This window comes from Ranitomeya imitator, chromosome 2 (genome assembly GCF_032444005.1).
Source record: "Ranitomeya imitator isolate aRanImi1 chromosome 2, aRanImi1.pri, whole genome shotgun sequence".
NCBI classification, from domain to species: Eukaryota; Metazoa; Chordata; class Amphibia; order Anura; family Dendrobatidae; genus Ranitomeya; species Ranitomeya imitator.
In genome coordinates, this window is record NC_091283.1 from 26079458 (window position 1) to 26104086 (window position 24629).

General features: G+C 43.0%; 1 protein-coding gene across 3 annotated transcripts in view; it reads right to left on the bottom strand.

Moving 5' to 3' along the window:
• Positions 1–3814: 3814 nt before the first annotated feature.
• Positions 3815–24629, bottom strand: part of LOC138661493 (carbohydrate sulfotransferase 4-like) — a 101357-nt gene continuing 80542 nt past the window's right edge. For 2 of the 3 annotated variants that reach the window (XM_069746212.1, XM_069746214.1), the window contains 3 exons: positions 16071–16202; positions 12891–13030; positions 3815–8592 (listed from right to left, as the gene is read on the bottom strand). In XM_069746212.1, coding sequence (XP_069602313.1) covers positions 7444–8580 — 1137 coding nt within the window. In that variant the 5' untranslated portion in view covers positions 8581–8592; positions 12891–13030; positions 16071–16202 and the 3' untranslated portion in view covers positions 3815–7443. Of the gene's footprint in view, positions 8593–12890; positions 13031–16070; positions 16245–24629 lie in introns of those variants that run through there. The other variant, XM_069746213.1, reaches the window with a different exon arrangement.

Below are 24629 nucleotides of genomic sequence, written 5' to 3' on the forward strand. Positions count from 1 at the left end.
AATTAGGCTATGTGCACACGGTGCGGATTGGCCGCTGCGGATCCGCAGCAGAGTTCCATCAGGTTTACAGTACCATGTAAACCTATGGAAAACCAAATCCGCTGTGCCCATGGTGCGGAAAATACCGCGCGGAAACGCTGCGTTGTATTTTCCGCAGCATGTCAATTCTTTGTGCGGATTCCGCAGCGTTTTACACCTGTTCCTCAATAGGAATCCGCAGGTGAAATCCGCACAAAAAACACTGTCAATCCGCGGTAAATCCGCAGGTAAAACGCAGTGCCTTTTACCCGCGGATTTTTCAAAAATGGTGCTGAAAAATCTCTACGAATCCGCAACGTTGGCACATAGGGTTAGGGTTGTGGTTAGGGGTGTGTTGGGGTTAGGGTTAGGGGTGTGTTGGGGTTAGGGTTGTGATTAGGGTTACGGCTACAGTTGGGATTAGGTTTAGGGGTGTGTTTGAGTTAGAATTGAGGGGTTTCCACTGTTTAGGCACATCAGGGGGTCTCCAAACACAACATGGCGCCACCATTGATTCCAGCCAATCTTGTATTCAAAAAGTCAAATGGTGCTCCCTCACTTCCGAGCCCCGACGTGTGCCCAAACAGTGGTTTACCCCCACATATGGGGTACCAGCATACTCAGGACAAACCGCAACAATTACTGGGGTCCAATTTCTCCTGTTACCCTTGAGAATATAAAAAATTGCTTGCTAAAACATCATTTCTGAGGAAAGAAAAATGATTTTTTATTTTCACGGCTCTGCGTTGTAAACGTCTGTGAAGCACTTGGGGGTTCAAAGTTCTCACCACATATCTAGATAAGTTCCTTTGCAGGTCTAGTTTCCAATATGGGGTCACTTGTGGGGGGTTTCTACTGTTTAGGCACACCAGGGGCTCTGCAAACGCAACGTGACGCCCGCAGACCATTCCATCAAAGTCTGCATTTCAAAAGTCACTACTTCCCTTCTGAGCCCCCACGTGTGCCCAAACAGTGGTTTACCCCCACACATGGGGTATCAGCATACTCAGGAGAAACTGGACAACAACTTTTGTGGTCCAATTTCTCCTGTAACCCTTGGGAAAATAAAAAATTCTGGGCTAAAAAATTATTTTTGAGGAAAGAAAACGTATTTATTATTTTCACGGCTCTGCGTTATAAACTTCTGTGAAGCACTTGAGGGTTGAAAGTGCTCACCACATATCCAGATAATTTCATTTCGGGGTCTAGTTTCCGAAATGGGGTCACTTGTGGGGGGTTTCTACTGTTTAGTCACATCAGGGGCTCTGCAAACGCAACGTGACGCCCGTAGAGCATTCCATCAAAGTCTGTATTTCAAAACGTTACTACTTCACTTCCGAGCCCCGGCAAGTGCCCAAATAATAGTTTACCCCCACATATGGGGTATCAGCGTACTCAGGAGAAACTGGACAACAACTTTTGGGGTCAAATTTCTCCTGTTACCCTTGGGAAAATAAAAAATTGCAGGCTAAAAAATCATTTTTGAGAAAAAAAATTTTTTTTATTTTCATGGCTCTGCGTTATAAACTTCTGTGAAGCACTTGAGGGTTCAAAGTGCTCACCACACATCTAGATTAGTTCCTTTGGGGGTCTAGTTTCCAAAATGGGGTCATTTGTGGGGGATCTCCAATGTTTAGGCACACAGGGGCTCTCCAAACGTGACATGGTGTCCGCTAATGATTGGAGCTAATTTTCCATTTAAAAAGCCAAATGGTGTGCCTTCCCTTCTGAGCCCTGCTGTGCGCCCAAACCGTGGTTTACCCCCACATATGGGGTATCTACGTACTCAGGACAAACTGGACAACAACATTTGTGGTCCAATTTCTCCTATTACCATTGGCAAAATAGGAAATTCCAGGCTAAAAAATCATTTTTGAGAAAAGAAAAATTATTTTTTATTTTCATGGCTCTGCATTATAAACTTCTGTGAAGCACCTGGGGGTTTAAAGTGCTCAGTATGCATCTAGATAAGTTCCTTGGGGGGTCTAGTTTCCAAAATGGGGTCACTTGTGGGGGAGCTCCATTGCATAGGCACACAGGGGCGCTACAAATGCGACATGGTGTCCGCTAACAATTGGAGCTAATTTTCCATTCAAAAAGTCAAAAGGCGCACCTTCCCTTCCGAGCCCTGCCTTGTGCCCAAACAGTGGTTTACCCCCACATATGAGGTATCGATGTACTCGGGAGAAATTGCTCAGCAAATTTTAGGATCCATTTTATCCTATTGCCCATGTGAAAATGAAAAAATTGAGGCGAAAAGAAATTTTTTGTGAAAAAAAAGTACTTTTTCATTTTTACGGATCAATTTGTGAAGCACCTGAGGGTTTAAAGTGCTCACTAGGCATCTAGATAAGTTCCTTGGGGGGTCCAGTTTCCAAAATGGGGTCACTTGTGGGGGAGCTCCAATGTTTAAGCACATAGGGTCTCTCCAAACGCGACATGGTGTCCGCTAACGATGGAGATAATTTTTCATTCAAAAAGTCAAATGGCCCTCCTTCCCTTCCGAGCCTTACCATGTGCCCAAACAGTGGTTTACCCCCACATGTGAGGTATCGGTGTACTCAGGAGAAATTGCCAAACAAATTTTAGGATCCATTTTATCCTGTTGTCCATGTGAAAATGAAAAAATTGAGGCTAAAAGAATTTTTTTGTGAAAAAAAAGTACTTTTTCATTTTTACGGATCAATTTGTGAAGCACCTGGGGGTTTAAAGGGCTCACTATGCATGTAGATAAGTTCCTTGGGGCGTCTAGTTTCCAAAATGGGGTCACTTGTGGGGGAGCTCCAATTTTTAGGCACACGGGGGCTCTCCAAACGTGACATGGTGTCCGCTAAAGAGTGCAGCCAATTTTTCATTCAAAAAGTCAAATGGCGCTCCTTCCCTTCCAAGCCCTGCCGTGCGCCCAAACAGTGGTTTACCCCCACATATGAGGTATCAGCGTACTCAGGACAAATTGGACAACAACTTTCGTGGTTCAGTTTCTCTTTTTACCATTGGGAAAATAAAAAAATTGTTGCTGAAAGATCATTTTTGTGACTAAAAAGTTAAATGTTCATTTTTTCCTTCCATGTTGCTTCTGCTGCTGTGAAGCACCTGAAGGGTTAATAAACTTCTTGAATGTGGTTTTGAGTACCTTGAGGGGTGCAGTTTTTAGAATGGTGTCACTTTTGGGTATTTTCAGCCATATAGACCCCTCAAACTGACTTCAAATGTGAGGTGGTCCCTAAAAAAATGGTTTTGTAAATTTCGTTGTAAAAATGAGAAATCGCTGGTCAAATTTTAACCCTTATAACTTCCTAGCAAAAAAAAATTTTGTTTCCAAAATTGTGCTGATGTAAAGTAAACATGTGGGAAATGTTATTTATTAACTATTTTGTGTCACATAACTCTCTGGTTTAACAGAATAAAAATTCAAAATGTGAAAATTGCGAAATTTTCAAAATTTTCGCCAAATTTCCTTTTATCACAAATAAACGCAGAATTTATTGACCTAAATTTACCACTAACATGAAGCCCAATATGTCACGAAAAAACAATCTCAGAGCCGCTAGGATCCGTTGAAGCGTTCCTGAGTTAATACCTCATAAAGGGACACTGGTCAGAATTGCAAAAAACGGCAAGGTCTTTAAGGTCAAAATAGGCTGGGTCATGAAGGGGTTAATAGAATTAAGAAGAAAAAGAAATATCAGTGTCCACTCTGCTAAACATGCCACTAAGCGCAGACTAAAATGAGAACTATGGAAATGAGAAAAAAAATCCAGCAAACGCCAAAAATATATATAAAATATCACATTTATTGAAGGAAAGAAAGAGGGGTATCAAAATTGCATATGAACACGTCTATGCGTTTCAAGCTATCCAAGCTCTTGACAAGCAGCATTTGAAAAAGATATGAGTTATACAGAGCATGCTCCCAGAAGGGACATGTGAAAATGCACCATAATTACCCTTAGTTCTTAACCCTATGTGTCACACTGAAATACAAAATCATATACATATGTATCAATGCATATTTAAATAGAAAAATCATATAAGTCACAAAAACGAAATAAAACATATCTGCGATACTGTATAAATGGTTATAAAAATATACATAAAAATATTTTTTTCATATATATGTTCCATTCGTACACTAGATTGGAAAACATACATATGTTTAATAAATATACATTAAATCATTTTCAAATTAAGTCCATTCACAGATCTTGTACCCGAATTCAAAATCTAGAAAGCTTCACGTTTAAGGAGAAGCCGAGTCCAGTTTCCACCTCTCATAGCGGTGTTAACCCTCTCAATGACCGTGATTAGTAATGAAGAGCAATCACCTTGGTGTTATCAGGTGTCTCAGACTCGCCTGGGTACATAGAAAAAAATAGAATTTGACGGGACGCATTCTTTGCAGGATGAGATGACATTTTCAGTGATAACATTTTTTCCCTTACAACTTTTATATACTTTTTGGCATTTTTTTTCAATGCCATTCATCCTGGGCACCTTCTCATAACAAATGTCAAATGTCCCCATCCTGGTCACCTTCTCATAGTAATGTTCCCATCCTGGCCACCTTCTCTTAGTAATGTCCCCATCCTGATCACCTTGTTGTAGCAATGTCTCCATCATGGTCACCTTCATGTAGCAGTGTCCCCATCTTGGTCACCTTCTCATGGCAAATGTCGCCATCCTGGCCACCTTGTAGCAATGTCCTCATCCTGGCCACCTTGTAGCAATGTCCTCATCCTGGCCACCTTGTAGCAATGTCCTCATCCTGGCCACCTTGTAGCAACGACCTCATACTGGTCACTTTCATGTAGCAAATGTCCCCATCCTGGTCACCTTCTCATAGCAAATGTCCCCAATGTTACCATTATTCACATACATATAAAAAAAAATCCTTCTCACCTGACCTCAGTCCCTCAGCAAACAGTGACCTCTTCCTCGTCCACAGTCGGGGCAGCACATGGCAGTGATGTCATCTGGTGCCCTTGCCGGAACGCCGACGTCAGCTGCCGATCTCTGATTGACCGGTGGCTGGTATTGCTACAGAGAGATGGTCTCTGTGCCACAATACATTTCATATGAATGTCGTCCAAGGACGCACGTTCTGCTGAAACGAAGCAATGGCATCAGTGACCCCTGAACCATGCCGCGATCGTCATGGGGAGCTATGGTGCCTGTGGACTGTAGGAGGCGGCCCGCAGGCCCCATGTTTGAGACCTCTGGCGTATATCATGAAGATGCCTGGATAAACCAGACATGTAATGTCTAATTCTCAAGGGTCAGGAACCTCATCGTGAGTATATTCTGCTATCCTTATCTTCAATTTGCATATAGTACACCCAATATATTGTATGCAACATATACTACAATCTGCCTAATACACAACATGTGTCATGCTGCAATTAATAAATGTTTTTATATCATATGTGCATTTAGGGATTAATGACAAAAAGGTGTTTTTTTTTTCAAATATTGACATAAACTACTACTAGATTGTTTGCAGCAAAACGTACCTTTGTAGGATAGTCATATTTTTTATTTGATTTATTTTTATTGCTGGTGAACAGTCTAGCTGAGAGGCTATTACCAAGGGAAGTGGCTCGGCTCCGCAGCTAATTTTACTCCAGAGGACAAGATCTGTGAAAGGACATCTTGATACAATACGGTTACGTTTTTACTTATGATACCTTTAACATATGATCCTCTTTAACATGACATCCAAAAAAGGTACAGTATGTGTATGACGTTCAATCTTAAGTTGATATCATTATCATTACGCAAACTAGAATGACAAGAACTGGCCAGAATTATGGCTGATGGAGAAGATAAACAGCAAATCGTCAATATATCTACCGTAGCAAACAATATTCCTATGGAAGGGATGAGATGATGACTAATACACGGTCTCCTCCCACCACGTCATATATAAGTTTGCAAGGGAAGGTGATAATTTAACACCCATAGGACTGCCTTGAATATTCAAATAAGATTCATTATCAAAGGAAAACTAATTTTTTGTTAAGAAAAATGAAATTACGTAAAATACATCAGATTAAACGATCTGAAAATGGCTATATTTATGGAGATGAAATGATAAAGCTCTAAGAGCCATGTCACGGGGGAATACATGAATATAGTGAAATAACGTCACCGGTAGCCTAAATATAGTGATCAAACCACAACATATTATCCATAATTTGTAGTAACTGTTTAGTGTCTTTAATATGACTGCTAGTCTGGGCACAAAAGGTTGCAACAGGTTATCCAACCATGTTGATAAGTTCTCAGTCAATTTATGCCCTCCACAATGGTACGAAACGGTGAAGGAAAACAACCCTTGAGTACTTTGGGAAGAGCATGAAAGATGGGACATGCTGGAGTGTCATTGGTAATGCATCGCTCAAACACTCCTTTTTCAAGAAATTTAGACATATTGGTAGCAATGCGATTGGTAGGATTATAAGTTAACTTGTGGTATGTGGATGAATCTGACAAAAGATCCATAACTAACTTGTGATATAACATTATATTGGATAAATATTGAGCCTCCTTTATCTGCAGGTAGCATTACTATATCAGGGTTGTCTCCTAGTTGTTTAACTGATTTCTGATTGTGGCTAATATTGGTATTAATCTACCGTTGCTTGGGAAAATATTCTCTTTCTATGATATGCTGGAAATTGTACATAGCAGGTACGTTTGTTTGGATGGGGTAAAAACTGGGATTGTGAACATTAAAGAATGGTGGTTTGTCCTCAATAATGTCATCATTACGATCACTGAAATCAGTCAAAAGGCTGAGAGAACGCTGTTCCTGAAAATTGGGATAGAAAATGTTCCCAGGAATATTAGACGATATAATGTTAGCCGTCAAGTTGCTAATTAGTTGTAAGTCAAATTTATGTATGAGAAAGCCAAGATGATTGTCTATAAAATGATGGCAGTCTCACGATCTAAGCAAAAATGGATGGTGAGATGTGGAGCCTGAAAGTCAGAAGGTCACAACATTGTTCCCCTTTTGCTCATCAGGGTATTACAAAGTTTTTTATTTTCACGTGCACTATTGATTTATGAAATAAAAATTAAAATGATGTTTACTCTTTAGACCGAGTTCCCACGATGAGTACTTGGTGGGTATTTCATGTCCTAGTAGGAACTGTAATGGTAGTAATCCAACTCCCAACCCAATTATCAAGGCTCTATTGCATAATTCAGAATTACATATTCAATAATTTATGTTAATTCATCTAAACTCATGTGCGATTTTCCATGAGGCAAGTGGTGAATCCCAGTATTTATGGTGCATAGATATATATATATATCACTCTGCAGCAGGACCCTTAGATGTATAGGAGGTCCTAACATTAATGTTTTTACAACTTGTCGTAACTACAATTGAAAAATATAATTTCCAACTTTAAGTGAGCACTATCTGTTTTTTTCTACGTCATTCATTAAACTTAACGAAAGGTCCTGTTGCTCCTTTAGAGTCCTCACATTGCTGTATCCGAACACTTCCATCGCCTTCTGACAAACATCTTGAATCTCTAATACCGCTTTGTGGTTAAGATCTTTCCTCCACTTCTGAACAATTTTCATGGAGTCTCCAGCAAAGTTCATAAACCCTTTTTGCACTTTTTTGTGTTGATGGGTGATATTGTACAACCATTTTTGAAGATCTTCATTTAGGCTTAGACCTGTAAATTTGTAGATCTTATCAACCATAGTAAATGGTTCCATAGCTAAGTCCTCATGCCGTAACATCATATACTTTCCTTGCAAGGCTTCACCCGCTTGTCTGCTGAAATTGTTGATCGCTACTTGTGCTTCGCAAATTTTGGCCATAACTTGGGTGACACTAGGGTTTGACTTTTTATTTTGCTGTTCCTTATCTTCTCTGACCACGATGAGATCCTCGTCATGCAGAAGTTGAAAGTTTAATCGTGATAAAGCCACGGCCCGTGGGTCCCTTACCAGGTGAATGACTCTAAGGTCAAGATTGGTATCTTCTAAAAGTGGGACCAGAGAACCAAGGTCTAGGACACGAACCGCCTTCAGAACCACATGACTGTGGACCTTACAAGACTCCTCCATCTTTTTTAAGGGAACATAACCACAACGTTGAAAACAAGTGGGTCGATCGTATTCCTCATCTTTGCTTAAGACTTTGCATGCAGGTGCTGAACATAAAGCCCAACTCTCAGCCCAAAAAGGTAGATCAGAAATATACCGCCCACCTCGCGGAAGGTATTCATGTAAAGGAGACACATCACAATTGTATAATGATCGGAAAAGGTCTCTGATAGGATAATGTAATAGACTGGCCTTGTGATTGGGGAACTTGACCCAAACCATTCGTGCCGGCTCAAAGATGTAAAAAACATTAGGGTGATGGTTGAATATCTGCCCCAAGAAAGAGGAGCCAGACCTCCACGATGAAAGAATGAGAACATGAATGCGTTTTTCTTCATGGCCTTCAAAGTCTAACTTGTCTTTAAAAATCCATACAGAGAAGATGAGAAACAATGCAGTGGTGAAGCGGAGGAGTGTAAGGCGGGGAGCCATGCTGTGGTTCGTCTGTAATGAGAAAAAAAGAAGCCACTTTATAACAAAAATGTAATAATAATAACAGCATATTCTGGGCATAATGTAAAAACTCAAAATGTATAAACTCCTTCTCGTCCTGGACCATACAAGGTGAATATGGGAAGAATCTGACACTTTTACTTATTATCTACAAAGTATGAGCATGTCCAATTCTCCCCAACATTAGATGTCATGGAAAGAAAGGTTGGGTATGTTGGATTTTCCGCATGACTGATCATTTCTGCTCAAATGAGATAATCTGTCACCAGAGGAGAACAGATGCTGAGGATATGTCTGTATAGAGTGGAACGGAAGAACCACCGATGACCAAATTACCATTTGGCCGACAAATATCGCAATTCTATGGCCACCTGGAAAAGTGATAGGGGGTAAGACTGGGTAACACCTTCAGATCAGATCCAACAGGGCCTCGAACTAATTAACTCATAAAAATGAATATTTTTAGCAGTGATCTGAACAAGGACTGCAGCTGCTCTGTGCACATCCCCCTGACTGAAAGCTGGCGGCTTCCAAGAGGAAATAAGTTAGTTTTCTCCCAGTAGCCGCACTTTCAATCAGGCCAGTCAGCATTAACATGCAGATTAACGCTACAGCTGCCGGTAAATAGTGGATTCCAAAGTGACAGGTTCCCTTTAAGTATGGTGATCCTGATGGGACGCTCGTTTAGGCACTCATCACTCCGCCCCTGCTGAAGAGTTCACGCCTTTCATCTCGGTGCTCCTGCGAAGCAATGGAGACCATAGTTATAACTATAAATTCCAATACTTGTAGATTGTGAGCCCTCGCGGGCAGGGTCGTCTCTCCTCCTGTACCAGTCATGACTCGTATTGTCTAAGATTATTGTACTTGTTTTTATTATATATACCTCTCCTCACATGTAAAGCTACATGGAATAAATGATGCTATAATAATAAATTATAATACTAAATAGCTAAAAAAAAAAAGAAGCTGGCGGCAAAATTGCTATCTATCAACATTCTAAAAATAATTTAACCATTAGATAAACGCCGTAAAGAAAAAAAAAATCCTGAAATTGCCATATTTTTTGGTTTGTTTCACCTCGACAAGAAATGTATTAAAATTGATTTATTGCTATCGCTAAATCGATATCAATAAAATCATCAGACCGGCAAACAAATATCCATCCCGCACTCGGGTCCATCCACGGAGAAGTCAAAAAATTCTGGGTCTTAGGACATGACGCCATAAACCAATTTTTTTTTTACACAGTTCAGAATTTTTTATAAAGTACTAAAAGAATCATTTGAAAAAATTATAAGTCTGGTATCTCCATAATCGGACTGACGTGAAGAATCACGTAGCAAGACCATGAAATTTGTAAAACTGAAACTAAAAAAAAAAAAACCATGGCGAATTTGGTTTTTATACAGTTTAATTCCACATGGATTGAAAGTGCTATGTCTTTAAGGAACTATCATAGAATCCTAGAATGTTAGAGTTGGAAGGGACTCTATTCTTCTCTTAATATATCCCAATCCTGTGTTTGCCTTTTTTTTGCTGCTGCATCACACTGGCTCATGTGCAGTGTGTGATCTATTAGTATAACCAAGTCTTTTTCACACGTGCTGTTGCTTAGTTCTGTTCCTCCCATTCTGTAGATATAATTTTTCTTTTTCTTGCCCAGATGTAGAATCTTGCATTTCTCCCTGTTAAATTTCATTCTATTGGTCGCTGCCCATTGTTAAAACCTATCTAGATCCTTCTGAATCCTTTCTCTGTCTTCTCTAGTGTTAGCTATCCCTTCTAGCTTTGTATTCTCTGAAAATTTGATTAGTTTACCTTCAGTTCCTTTATCAAGATCATTTCTAAAAAATATTGGACAAGACTGGGGCCAGGGCATAGCTTTGTGGTACCCCACTTGAAACACTCTTCAAATTGGATGTGCAACCATTTATTACCACCCTTTGAGTACGATCACGGAGCCAGTTATGAATCCACCTAACCGTTACCTTGTCAATCCCATATGTGGTGCCCCAGGGTCCTGGTCATCACAGTAGCATTGCTTTCCTCACGGGGAAAGTGATGTCACGTTTTGGAAGCAATGAAGGATATCCATCATACACACTACATGTTCACACTCCAGGCCACAAGGGGGAGCTTTTGATCCTATTACTAGGTGACTCCCCTATATATATTGTGGTTTGGAGGGAAAGAGAGGTCAGATTGTCAGAGAGACAGAAGGCAGTAGACCGACCTAGAGGGTCAGAAGGTCTGAAGGGGCCATGTAGTCAGAAGTACTGCAGCTCCTAGAAAGAGACATACAGAATGCCGAACATTGTTCAGTGAGCGTGCAGGAGAGCGAAGCACAGGAGAGTAACATCAGGGGAGACCAGATAAGATCAGGCTGCCTCCCACTGAGGCGCAGAAAACCTGTTGCCGAACCACCGAGGTTGGAAGGGCTTTACGACTTACATCAAAGACCGGCAGGACAGCTGAACTGCAAGTTACCTGTCCGCCTTAATACCCAGGAGGCACGGTGCTAGAGTCCCTGTAAAAAGGCTCAAGTCATACAGGTTTATGTCCTATCTCCTATATGGGGAACTGTGAGGACCTTATGTGAAGCCATAGGCAGTAAGGGACTACAACACCACCGCGCTAGAGGAAATCTTTTAACTCCACCTGGTAAAGGGGACTCTGGATTCGCTTCCAAGCCGGCCGGACCCTGCCTGTCCTGTGATCTGGTGCCCTGGACTGTGGCTGCCTGAAGTCTTCAGTAAACCAGGTAAAGAGACTGCAAACCTGTGTCCTCGTTCTTTACTGCGCCATTCACCATCTACCATCCACACACCGGGAGCCCTGGGGATATACTTCACCTGTGGGAAGGTATACCATCTAGCTGCCATAACATCACCCCAGAGGACCCCTTAAAGCAGTGTCGGTCCCCACTGACTGAATACGCATTTCCTCAAAGCCCGGAGGCCCCAGCAGCTCCATTGCTGCGATGCGGAGGCCTCCGGGAAAATGGCCGCTCTCCGGGAGACGAGATCTAAATCTGAGCATGCGCCGCCCCCAGCGGCCATTTTCCCGGAGGCCACCGCATCGCAGCAATGGAGCTACCGGGGCCTCCGGGCTTTGAGGAAATGCCAGAGGAGCCCCGACTGACTCTGCACTAAGACGCTGCAGCCGCCCCACAGCACAGAGCCCCGACGCTGCATGAAGAGGAGCCGCCGCCCCACAGCACAGCACCCATGCGGCACAAAGAGGATCAGCCGCCGCCGCTCCCCAGCACAGAGACCCCACGCTGCAGCTACAATGAGGTAATGGGGGATACTCCACTCATACTTTCCTGTGAGATGCCCCCTCTTCGTCATCGGGACCACTCCACCCCCCCCCAAAAGGCACATTAGTCACCGGCCCTATAAGACGACATACGGCGTATAAGAAGACCCCCGACTTTTAAGAAGATTTTATATTTTAACTGGAAAAGTTGGGGGGTCGTCTTATACGCCCAGTCGTCTTATACGCCGGAAAATACGGTAATTAAGTTAGTTGAAATTGGTAAACAGTGTAACAAAAAAAAAGAAACGCCAAAATGAGTGTTTTCGGCCACTGCAACACTGCAATAAAGTGCAATAAGAGGCAGCCAAAACATTGTATCTAGCCCAAAATGGTATCATTAAAAACATCAACTCAGAGCACAAAAATTAAGCCCTCATCCAGCCTCAGCTTCCAAAAACTGAAACTGTTATGAGTCTCGTAAAATGGCAACTAAAGCAAAATTTTATTTTATTTTTTACAATTTTTGTTTTCACCACTTAGATAAAAATAAAGTGTACATGTTTGGTATCTACGTACTCGTACTGACCCGGGGAGTTCCATTGCCTAGTAAGTTTTACCATATAGTGATCATGGTGAATCAAAAACCCACAAAACAACTGTGAAATTGCACTTTCTTTTCCCCAGTACACTATGTGGTAGAATGAATGGTGTCATTCTAAAGTAGAACTCGTTCCCCGAAATATGTTTGATGAAAAAATGTAAAAAATTATGGCTCTTGAAAGAAGGGGAAGAAAAAAAAAAAGAAAATTGCCAAGTCATGAAGGTGTTAAACGCTGGTTTCAATGATTGACAGTGGCTTGCAAGGGGTTGAGCAGCAGCGATCAGATCTTGCTCCAGTCGCTGCTGTTAGAGCCGGGTGCTGCTAGGTATGGAGCTGGCTCCACACACCCCACTATCAACATGTGCCGTACATGTATGTCTGGAATGAAAGGACAACATAAGCAACAAACAAGTGAAAAAACACTCACAATTTAAATGCAGCACATCGAGTTCCTCCTCCTCACAGGAACATGTCCTCCCTCTACAGGATCACTGCTGACTCTGCCTTTATTACTGTGTTTTGTACTTCCTGCTGTTTATGACTTTGGAGGCCTTCCAGATCACAATCCTGTGGATAGAGCATTATAAATATTAAGGGGATATATAAATATGAGGTTCCTACGTCGTAAGTGCACTATTGCTTTGTGATAGTCGAGTCCATTGAACACACATTGTTTCCCTGCTGGGACCTCCAGCGATCCTCTCTAATCTGTTAGGAGACCTGGTGATAAGTATTCGATTTCCCAGCAGCGCCACCATGGGTGAAATGAAGTATTACACAGAGCTCATCCTCTCACTATGTGATGTAGGACAGGAGCGGTTATTTCCATGTAGACCAATCATGTTACTAACTGAAAGACAGAAATTACCACCATGATCTGTCTCATCCACGGGACCCTGATAAAATAGAAAAAAACTATACTCACCTCCCGTGTCGGCGCCATTCCAGCGGTGTCAGAACTCATGGTCCCAGAGCTCTTGTGTGGTTGTTGTGACACATGATGCCTGGCGTCCAATCAGCACTGGTGTCACTGCCTCCGCCTTCGCACAGATTCGCAAGATCAACTCCACCCATCATTTGCTCTTCATGTTCAATCTGTATGAAGACGGAGACAGTGACGCCAGCGCTGATTGGGCGCCGGGCTCACGTGTCACAACACCGCACATGGGCCCCGGGACCGTGATTGCTGACACCGCTGGAATGTCGCCGCCACGGGAGATTAGTATAGGTTTCTTATTTTATCAGGACAAAACATTTAGTTCAAGAAGTGATTGTCCTAGTGGTGGACAACCCCTTTAAACATTTCGTAATGGAACTGCTCTTACTGTAAAAAACCCTTTCCTGTAGTAGCGATTAAATTAGTAAGACATATCCTCTAGTTTAGTCCATTGCATCACATTTGCTTACTAGTTGCCCCTCTAAACCCTCTGCAGTTGGAATCAAGATGTCATGACACTGAACAGGATGGTTCCGCCTCCATCCTGGTCAGGTGAGGGTTAATTTTAGTTTGGTTCTGGGGCGGCTATTTGATGTTGGCAGTTCCTGGATCTGGTGTCGATGATACTTCTGTATTCTCGGTTTGTGGTTGTTGACCCAGGTTACTCGTCCGTAAACGTTGTTCCTTTGTGCTTGTGTGCTTTGCTGTGTATGACCCGGGTTGTCCCCTGACTTTTGCCTTTGTATCCTACTTTGTACTGCTCTGTCCTTTCTGGTTATCTGACCCCTTGGCTTGTCTCAGTTTACTCTTTGTCCATTCCCTAAGTACTACGCTCTCGTCTGGCTTTTGACCCTTGGCTCTCCTTTACCACGTTTTACTGTCTGTGCCTTGCACTCCGTGCACTCACGCACGGTGACTCCGCCCCCTGGTCATGTGATTGCTCAGTGCCAGGTCCTGTGCTCACTGCTTAGTGTCAGGTCCTTAGTGGAGAAAAAAAGTCTAACCTATTCTATGAATTCTGTCTTAGAATCTCGTGTTTAAACTTTCTGTTTTTTTATCTGCTCTTACTGTGAAGGACATGCTTCTGCAGAAATGATTAAATTACTTATGGTTAGGGTTTCTGCTCCAAACATAAGATATATCCTGTAGTTTAGTCCATTGCATCTGATTTATCAATTAGTTGTCCCCTCTGTAACTTCACCCATTGGAGCCAAACCTTTTTAAAGCCCTAAATGTAGATATCACCATTAACATCCTATCAGTCGTCCTGCGCTGCATCATTGAAAAATTGTAATATATCAATACCCTTCAAACTTTAGGAGCAGCCATGATATTAAAGTCTGGCCTATTTTGCGACCCCTGGCTTTGTATCTGCTATTGCTAACTCTTGCGGTTAAAAAGACCCTAACTTGATTGCTCTTACCGTAAAGAACCCTTATCTACGGTAGTAATGAAATCACTTTGCCTCCAAACGTAAGATATATCCCTTAATTTAGTCCATCACATCACATTTATTGGAGTCTTCTCAGAATGGAGCTATTTTCCTATGTGCATGATCTCTATACTAAAATCTGCCAATGTGTAAGATGTCCAATAGTATTCAATGAAGAGGACGGTGCAATGCACATGTACAGACAATAAATCAAGAGGTATAAAAATCTATATATAAAAAAGCAAGCAATAACTATGTGCAATAAAGTGCCATGTGTAGTGTCAAACAGGTAAACTAGCTCATAGGAAAAACATCATAAGGGAATGAAGACCCACGTGTTTCGCTACAGAAGGTGGCTTCATCAGGGGTCAACCACCTGAGGAACCCACCTCCTGTAGCGATACGTTAGCCAGTTTACCTGGGTGCACTTTATTATACGTAGTTATTGATTGTTTTATATCTCCTCTTTATGCTGCATTACTTATTGTCTGAACATGTATATCGCACCTTCCTTCTTTACGTATTTCTACGTGGCATCACTGTAGAGGCAGTGTCTATTCCCACCAATCTCAGATATCCACCACATTTACATGGCTCTATTGGTCATCATGTCGGATATATGGGTTGCAGCCTAGTGTCGATTTTTGGTCTTTAGAATAAGTTTTTGATGCAATGTTAAATGTTGCGATTCGTCTTGGCTTTTGTGTTTGTTACTTACTAAAGATTTACAACATATAAATATAGGAAGTGCAAACAATCTATTGTCCTGGTCTTTTCCTCTTTTTTTCAATATTATAAAGTTTTATTTGTATTTTAGGCAGAAAAAAATATTTTCATCTTTTAGATTTTAAAAATTACAAAAAACAAAACAAAATGGGCCGATGCAAAAGTTTGTGCACCCTGCATGGTTAGTACCTAGGAAAAAACCCTTTTGAAAGTATCAGAGGTCTTAAAGAGTCTTTCAGTTCTTGTTTGAGGGATTTACATCCTTTCTACCTTGGAAAAATTCTTCTGTGAGATTCCTGGTGTGTCTTCCATCCTCTGCTATTTTGAGGTCTAGTCACAGATTTTCAATGATGTTCAGATCAGGGACTGTGAGGGCCATTGTAAAACCTTGGGCGCACTACATTGCCACACCACTTTTTTTCCCTATGTTCTTGTATCATTTTATATCACTAATTGGACCTTTTATCTCCTCCCACCCTATATCAAAAGAGAAGTGTAAAGAATCATCTCACCTTTTTTTTCCAACCTGGCTAGTAATCCTTGATGGCCCCCGGGTCTGCTGGAGACTTGTCCTTTATATCTGGCATATTGTGCCTTTTACTTGCTCAGTTGCATTCAATCCCTTGGAAACTGAATTCTGAAACCTAAAGGCATCAATACAAAAAGACTTATAATGTCACCGGTGCAGGAACCTGCTGGAGGGCACATTCCACTCCCTTCATGAGCAACCTATATATATATATATATATATATAAACACCACTCCTCATTTTATTGTCATGGAAGTGAAGTCAAGAAGATCTTAAACGCCCAGAGACAAAAGAATAAGAAAAAATCTAGTGAAGTAAAACAAAAAGATTCCAAAGAAAAAATGAGTTGAAAAGAAAATGCCCGTATTGATCTAATTATTTTGATCTGCAAAGAAAGTCATCATGTGAAATATACAAATGAAACTCCGCAAGGAGCAATAAGGGACAAAAATTGGTTTTACACCATGAATACAGAAATCGTATACCAAGAAAAGGGTGTGAATAAACCCAAAGCCAAACTATATTGAAGGAATATTTTTTATTAAGGGCCAATTAAAATAAGACCAAAAACACGTAATAAAAGTATAAATATATTACAAAGTTAGCAACAAGATGGCGCCAACAGCAATGTCCCAAAAAAAAGGGATTTGTGGATCACAGTAAAAATGAAAAAGCAACCCACTCATGAAAATGTGACTGAAATAATAACTCTTGACACACTGATACCAACACCGTCCATTGTTTCAGATGCTGCACATCTCATATCGTAAGGCAATTGTCTATGCTGTGAAGAAACGAGATGTGCAGCATCTGAAACAACGGATACAGGAAGCCTGTGCTAGCATTTCTTCTGCGGTGTTGCTATCAGTGCGTCAGGAGTGGGAGAAGAGGGTTGCATTGACAATCCAACACAATGGGCAGCAACTCAGTTTATAAGTGGTCAAAAACTTGTAAATAACTCACGAAAGAATAAAAGATGAAAACCAAGCGCACCATTGTTTTTCTTGTGAAATTCTCAATAGGTTTGACGTGTCGCATGACCCTCTTCCCATTGAAAAAATAAAGTTGGATCCAAAATGTCCGACTTCAAAATGGCCGCCATGGTCACCACCTATCTTGAAAAGTTTTTCCCCCCATATACTAATGTTCCACAAACAGGAAGTTGATATCACCAACCATTCCCATTTTACTTATATAAATGGCCCACCCTGTATATGTTGCACAGCATAAAAGATGTTATACAGCAATACAGAACAGTGTAGATGTAAATCCAGCTCTGAAGCAAGATAAGACATTTTACTACAAGCAGTACCAGCATCGAGGACATGAAACAGCAGTAGAAAGTAATGTAGATGTGAATCTAGCTCTAATTGTAAGATAATGCATTTTCTAGAAGCAGTAGGGTGAAGGACATGAAACAAATACTGAATAGTGTTAATGTGAATTTATCAGATGAGATTAAACATTTACTAGAAGTAACCTTATCATGGAGGACATGAAACAGCAGTACTGAGCTGTGTATACGTGAAAACATTCAAGCCTGACTGTTTTCCTAATATCTCCATCATGTCTGCCAAAATCATGTGGGGAACATGTTCTTGGCTGATGAGACCATGAGGGAACCTTTTGGCCAAAATTCCAGAAGAAAACCAACTCTGCACATTGCCAGAAAATCACCATTCCCTGTTGTGAATTCTGTTGTCAAGCTCCCTCCTGTGGTCATGAATGGTACTTCGGCTGGTTCTGTCCATGGGCTTCCTCTGGTGGTTGTGAGTGGGGCTGCGGCTTCTGAGTTTTCTTCCACAGGTGAGGAGGCTAAGTCGTTAGTGGGCTGCTCTATTTAACTCCACTTAGATCATTGCTCCATGCCACCTGTCAATGTTCCAGTATTGGTCTAGTTCACTCCTGGATCATTCTTGTGACCTGTCTTCCCAGCAGAAGCTAAGTTCCTGCTTGTTTTTCTCTGGTTTGCTATTTTTCTGTCCAGCTTGCTATTTTGATTTTTGTCTTGCTTGCTGGAAGCTCTGGGACGCAGAGGGAGCGCCTCCGCACCGTGAGTCGGTGCGGAGGGTCTTTTTGCGCCCTTTGCGTGGTCTTTTTGTAGTTTTTTGTGCTGACCGCAAAGTTACCTTTCCTTTCCTCAGTCTGTTCAGTAAGTCAGGCCTCACTTTGCTAAATCTAGTTCATCTCTGTGTTTGTAATTTTATTATTATTATTATTATTATTATTTATTATTATAGCGCCATTTATTCCATGGCGCTTTACATGTGAGGAGGGGTATACATAATAAAACAAGTACAATAGTCTTGAAAAATACAAGTCACAACTGGTACAGGAGGAGAGAGGACCCTGCCCGCGGGGGCTCACAATCTACAAGGGATGGGTGAGGATACAGTAGGTGAGGGTAGAGCTGGCCGTGCAGCGGTTTGGTCAATCGGTGGTTACTGCAGGTTGTAGGCTTGTCGGAAGAGGTGGGTCTTCAGGTTCTTTTTGAAGGTTTCGATGGTAGGCGAGAGTCTGATATGTTGTGGTAGAGCATTCCAGAGTAGGGGGGATGCACGAGAGAAATCTTGTATGCGATTGTGGGAAGAGGAGATAATAGGGGAGTAGAGAAGGAGATCTTGTGAGGATCGGAGGTTGCGTGCAGGAAAGTACCGGGAGACGAGGTCACAGATGTATGGAGGAGACAGGTTGTGGATGGCTTTATATGTCATGGTTAGGCTTTTGTACTGGAGTCTCTGGGTGATGGGGAGCCAGTGCAGGGATTGACAGAGGGGAGAGGCCGGGGAATAGCGGGGGGACAGGTGGATTAGTCGGGCAGCAGAGTTTAGAATAGATTGGAGGGGTGCAAGAGTGTTAGAGGGGAGGCCACAGAGCAGGAGGTTACAGTAGTCAAGGCGGGAGATGATGAGGGCATGGACTAGGGTTTTTGCAGATTCTTGGTTTAGGAATGTGCGGATCCGTGAAATATTTTTGAGTTGGAGGCGGCAGGAAGTGGAAAGGGTTTGGATATGTGGTTTAAAGGAGAGATCAGTGTCAAGGATTACCCCAAGACAGCGGGCTTGTGGGACTGGGGAGAGTGGGCAGCCATTTACTGTAATGGATAGGTTCGTTGGGGAGATCGCGTGAGATGGGGGAAAGATGATGAATTCTGTTTTGTCCATGTTAAGTTTTAGAAATCTAGTGGAGAAGAAGGATGAAATAGCAGACAGACATTGAGGGATTCTGGTTAGTAGGGAGGTGATGTCTGGTCCAGAGATGTAGATCTGTGTGTCGTCAGCATAGAGATGATACTGAAAGCCGTGAGATTCTATGAGCTGTCCCAGGCCAAAGGTGTAGATGGAGAAGAGCAGGGGTCCTAGAACTGAACCTTGCGGGACTCCGACAGATAGGGGGCGAGGTGAGGAGGTGGTGTGTGAGTGGGAGACGCTGAATGTACGGTCAGTTAGGTATGATGAGATCCAGGATAGGGCCAATTCTGTGATGCCAAGGGATGAGAGGGTCTGCAGCAGCAGGGAATGGTCCACTGTGTCAAAGGCAGAGGACAGGTCCAGGAGGAGGAGGACAGAGTAGTGTCGCTTGCTCTTGGCGGTTAATAGGTCATTGGTGACCTTAGTTAGGGCAGTTTCAGTGGAGTGGTGTGACCGGAAGCCTGATTGAAAGCGGTCGAAGAAGGAGCAGGAAGATAGATGGGAGGACAGTTCAATATGGACATGTTGTTCCAGTAGTTTTGAGGCAAAGGGGAGAAGTGATATAGGGCGATAGCTAGATACAGAGGATGGGTCAAGAGAGGGCTTTTTGAGGATAGGTGTGATTGTGGCATGTTTAAAGCTTGAGGGGAAAATGCCAGTTGTTAGTGATAGGTTAAAGAGATGGGTTAGGGTTGGGATGAAGACTGTGGTGAGGTTTGGGATGAAGTGGGATGGGAGTGGGTCAAGTGCACAGGTGGTGAGATGCGATCTTGAGAGTAGAGTGGAGAGTCCGTCTTCTGTAATGGTGGAGAAGTTGGTTTTGGAGGTGGAGGGCTGGGTAGTTGGGAGGAAGGGTTCTGGGGGTTGTTTACTAAAATTGTCTCTGATGTTTTCAATTTTCTGCTTGAAAAATGAGGCGAAGTCTTCAGCTGAGATGAGTGGGGAGGGAGGAGGTGCTGGGGGACGGAGGAGAGAGTTGAAGGTGTTGAATAACTGTTTGGGGTTGTGAGACAGGGAGGATATGAGAGATGAGAAGTAGGTTTGTTTTGCTGTGGCGAGCATGGTTTTGAAAGCAGTGAGGGACTGTTTGAATGCGATGAAGTGCTCGATGGAGTGGGATCTTTTCCATCTGCGCTCAGCAGCTCTGGAAGCTCGCCTCAGTTCTTTTGTCATGCTGGTGTGCCAGGGTTGTCTGTTGATTTTGCGAGCTTTGGTATGTGTGAGAGGGGCAAGAGATTCCAAAGCTGCAGCTATTGTGGTGTTATATAGAGCGGCAGCATCATCCGCATTGTGTAGGGAGCTTATGTCTGTGAGAGGGAGGAGGGATTCAGAGAGTGAGTGAAGATCAAGGTGTTTAAGATTTCTGCGAGGGTGTGAGAGTTTGTGGGGTGGGGGTTGTAGACAAGGAGTGGAAAGGGAAGAGAATGTAAGTAGGTTGTGGTCAGAAAGAGGAAGAGGTGAGTTTGAGAGGTTAGATAGGGAGCAGAGGCGGGTGAGAATGAGGTCCAGTGTGTGACCATCTTTGTGGGTGGCTGTAGAAGACCATTGAGTGAGGCCAAAGGAGGAAGTGAGAGATAGAAGTTTAGTGGCAGCTGAGAGGGAAGTGTCAATGGGGATGTTGAAGTCGCCCATGATGATAGTGGGGATGTCAGCGGCGAGGAAGTGGAGTAGCCAGGTGGTGAAGTGGTCGAAGAAGGTGGTGGCTGGCCCTGGGGGACGGTAGATGACAGCCAGTTGGAGGTTGGAGGGGGAGTAGATGCGCACAGAGTGCACCTCAAAGGAAGGGAGGATAACAGAGGGTGGCAGTGGGATTGGGGTGAAGGAGCAGTTATCTGACAGGAGAAAACCAACTCCTCCGCCATGCTTGCTGCTGGGGCGGGGTGTGTGAGAAAGGTGGAAGCCACCGTAAGAGAGTGCCGCAGGGGAGGCTGTGTCAGAAGGGGTGAGCCAGGTTTCAGTGATGCCGAGGAAGGAGAGTTTGTTATTGATAAAGAGGTCATGGATAAATGGAAGTTTATTGCAGACAGAGCGTGCGTTCCATAGTGCTCCAGATAGGGAAATTGGGGGAGTGGGGGCAGGATGAATGGGTATGAGGTTACTGTGGTTGCGAGGACGTGTAGAGGATCGTGGCAGGGGATTAGAAATGAGTGTGGGGATGTGATGAGGAGGGCCAGGATTTGGGGATATGTCGCCAGCAATGAGGAGCAGCAGACAGAGCGTTAGAAGGTGTGAGCTGGATAGGTCATGATGTGGCCGTGTGTGCCTGGCGAGAAAGGATTGTATGTGGAGGAATAGTTCTGTGGAGGAGGTGAGATGACTGGGGAGGATGGAGGGAGAAATGACTAGTTCTTTACTGGGTGGAGGGACTACAGGAGATAGGAAGAAATAGAGTAGTATGGGGGTGAATGTGAAGAGAAACCGAAACATTATAGTGGTATTCTATTTCTTTACCTTCCAGTCAATTCCAGTCCAATTCTAGTCTAATTCATAGCAATTAAAAAACTGCAATTTAAAAATGCAATTTCTAAGATGGTCAGACACGTCTGGTCAGACTCATGGCTATGAATTTATGGGCACCTAAGGGCTCACAGCTGAGAGGGAGGATGTGGGCGTGTGTGTCCAGAGCACATGTTCACAGTTAAGCCAGGTCATAAAGAGGGGGTGGGGTAGATGGCCACTCAGGTATGCAAGCAAGAAGCAAGGGAAGTGAAATACGAATGGATAGAAAACAATGGGTAAGCAAAGCATACCAGGTGGGAATTATATGCAGTTCACATAAACACACATTGCAGGAAAGGCAGAGTAGATGGACAGCAGCATACCAGGTGGGAATTATATGCAGTTCACATAAACACACATTGCAGGAAAGGCAGAGTAGATGGACAGCAGCATACCAGGTGGGAATTATATGCAGTTCACATAAACACACATTGCAGGAAAGGCAGAGTAGATGGACAGCAGCATACCAGGTGGGAATTATATGCAGTTCACATAAACACACATTGCAGGAAAGGCAGAGTAGATGGACAGCAGCATACCAGGTGGGAATTATATGCAGTTCACATAAACACACATTGCAGGAAAGGCAGAGTAGATGGACAGCAGCATACCAGGTGGGAATTATATGCAGTTCACATAAACACACATTGCAGGAAAGGCAGAGTAGATGGACAGCAGCATACCAGGTGGGAATTATATGCAGTTCACATAAACACACATTGCAGGAAAGGCAGAGTAGATGGACAGCAGCATACCAGGTGGGAATTATATGCAGTTCACATAAACACACATTGCAGGAAAGGCAGAGTAGATGGACAGCAGCATACCAGGTGGGAATTATATGCAGTTCACATAAACACACATTGCAGGAAAGGCAGAGTAGATGGACAGCAGCATACCAGGTGGGAATTATATGCAGTTCACATAAACACACATTGCAGGAAAGGCAGAGTAGATGGACAGCAGCATACCTGTGGGTAGACAAAACAGCTTGATTAGAGGATACAGGTGGTGATGAGGATGATGAAAGTACAGCAGTGATGAATGGTCAAATGCCCCATGGAATTCTAGTCTAATTCATAGCAATTAAAAAACTGCAATTTAAAAATGCAATTTCTAAGATGGTCAGACACGTCTGGTCAGACTCATGGCTATGAATTTAATTTTCATCTTTACTCACAGTCATTATATGTGGGGGGCTGCCTTTTCCTTTGTGGAATTTCTCTGAGGCAAGGTAGGCTTTATTTTTCTATCTTCAGGGCTAGCTAGTTCCTTAGGCTGTGACGAGTTGCATAGGTAGCGTTAGGAGCAATACACGGCTATTTCTAGTGTGTGTGATAGGATTAGGGATTGCGGTCAGCAGAGTTCCCACGTCGCAGAGCTCGTCCTTATTATCAGTAACTATCAGGTCATTCCGTGTGCTCTTAACCACCAGGTCCATTATTGTCCTAACCACCTGTTCATAACAGTACAGGTGGCCCAAAGTATTAATGCATCTCAATAGAGGGATAAGAGAAGTTCTGAGACCATTTTTTTTTCTTTGCAGTGTGTTTTGTCTCTCTTTTCCCCTTTACCTCTGGGTGGTTCAGGATACAGGTGTAGATATGGACATTCAAGGTCTGTCCTCTTGTATGGATAATCTCACGGCAAGGGTACAAAAAATTCAAGATTTTGTGGTTCAGAATCCGATGTTAGAGCCTAGGATTCCAATTCCTGATTTGTTTTTTGGGGATAGATCTAAGTTTCTGAATTTCAAAAATAATTGTATATTGTTTCTTGCTTTGAAACCTCGCTCCTCAGGTGACCCTGTTCAACAGGTGAAAATCATTATTTCTTTGTTACGTGGCGACCCTCAAGACTGGGCATTTTCCCTTGCGCCAGGAGATCCGGCATTGCGTGATGTTGATGCGTTTTTTCTGGCGCTCGGATTGCTTTATGATGAACCAAATTCAGTGGATCAGGAAGAGAAAATCTTGCTGGATCTGTGTCAGGGTCAGGATGAGGTAGAGATATATTGTCAGAAGTTTAGGAAGTGGTCTGTACTCACTCAGTGGAATGAATGTGCCCTGGCAGCAATTTTCAGAAAGGGTCTCTCTGAAGCCCTTAAGGATGTCATGGTGGGATTTCCCATGCCTGCTGGTCTGAATGAGTCTATGTCTTTGGCCATTCAGATCGATAAATGCTTGCGTGAGCGTAAAGCTGTGCACCATTTGGCGGTATTATCTGAGCATAGACCTGAGCCTATGCAATGTGATAGGACTTTGACCATTGCTGAACGGCAAGAACACAGACGTCGGAATGGGCTGTGTTTTTACTGTGGTGATTCCACTCATGCTATCTCCGATTGTCCTAAGCGCACTAAGCGTTTCACTAGGTCTGCCACCATTGGTACGGTACAGTCTAAATTTCTTTTGTCCGTTACTCTGATTTGCTCTTTGTCATCCTATTCTGTTATGGCATTTGTGGATTCAGGCGCTGCCCTGAATTTGATGGACTTGGAGTTTGCTAGGCGCTGTGGGTTTTTTTTGGAGCCCTTGCAGTATCCTATTCCATTGAGAGGAATTGATGCTACGCCTTTGGCCAAGAATAAGCCTCAGTACTGGACTCAATTGACCATGTGCATGGCTCCTGCACATCAGGAGGATATTCGCTTTTTGGTGTTGCATAATTTGCATGATGTGGTCGTTTTGGGGTTGCCATGGCTACAGGTCCATAATCCAGTATTGGATTGGAAATCTATGTCTGTGTCCAGCTGAGGTTGTCAGGGGGTACATGGTGATGTTCCATTTTTGTCTATTTCGTCATCCACCCCTTCTGAAGTCCCGGAGTTTTTGTCGGATTACCGGGATGTA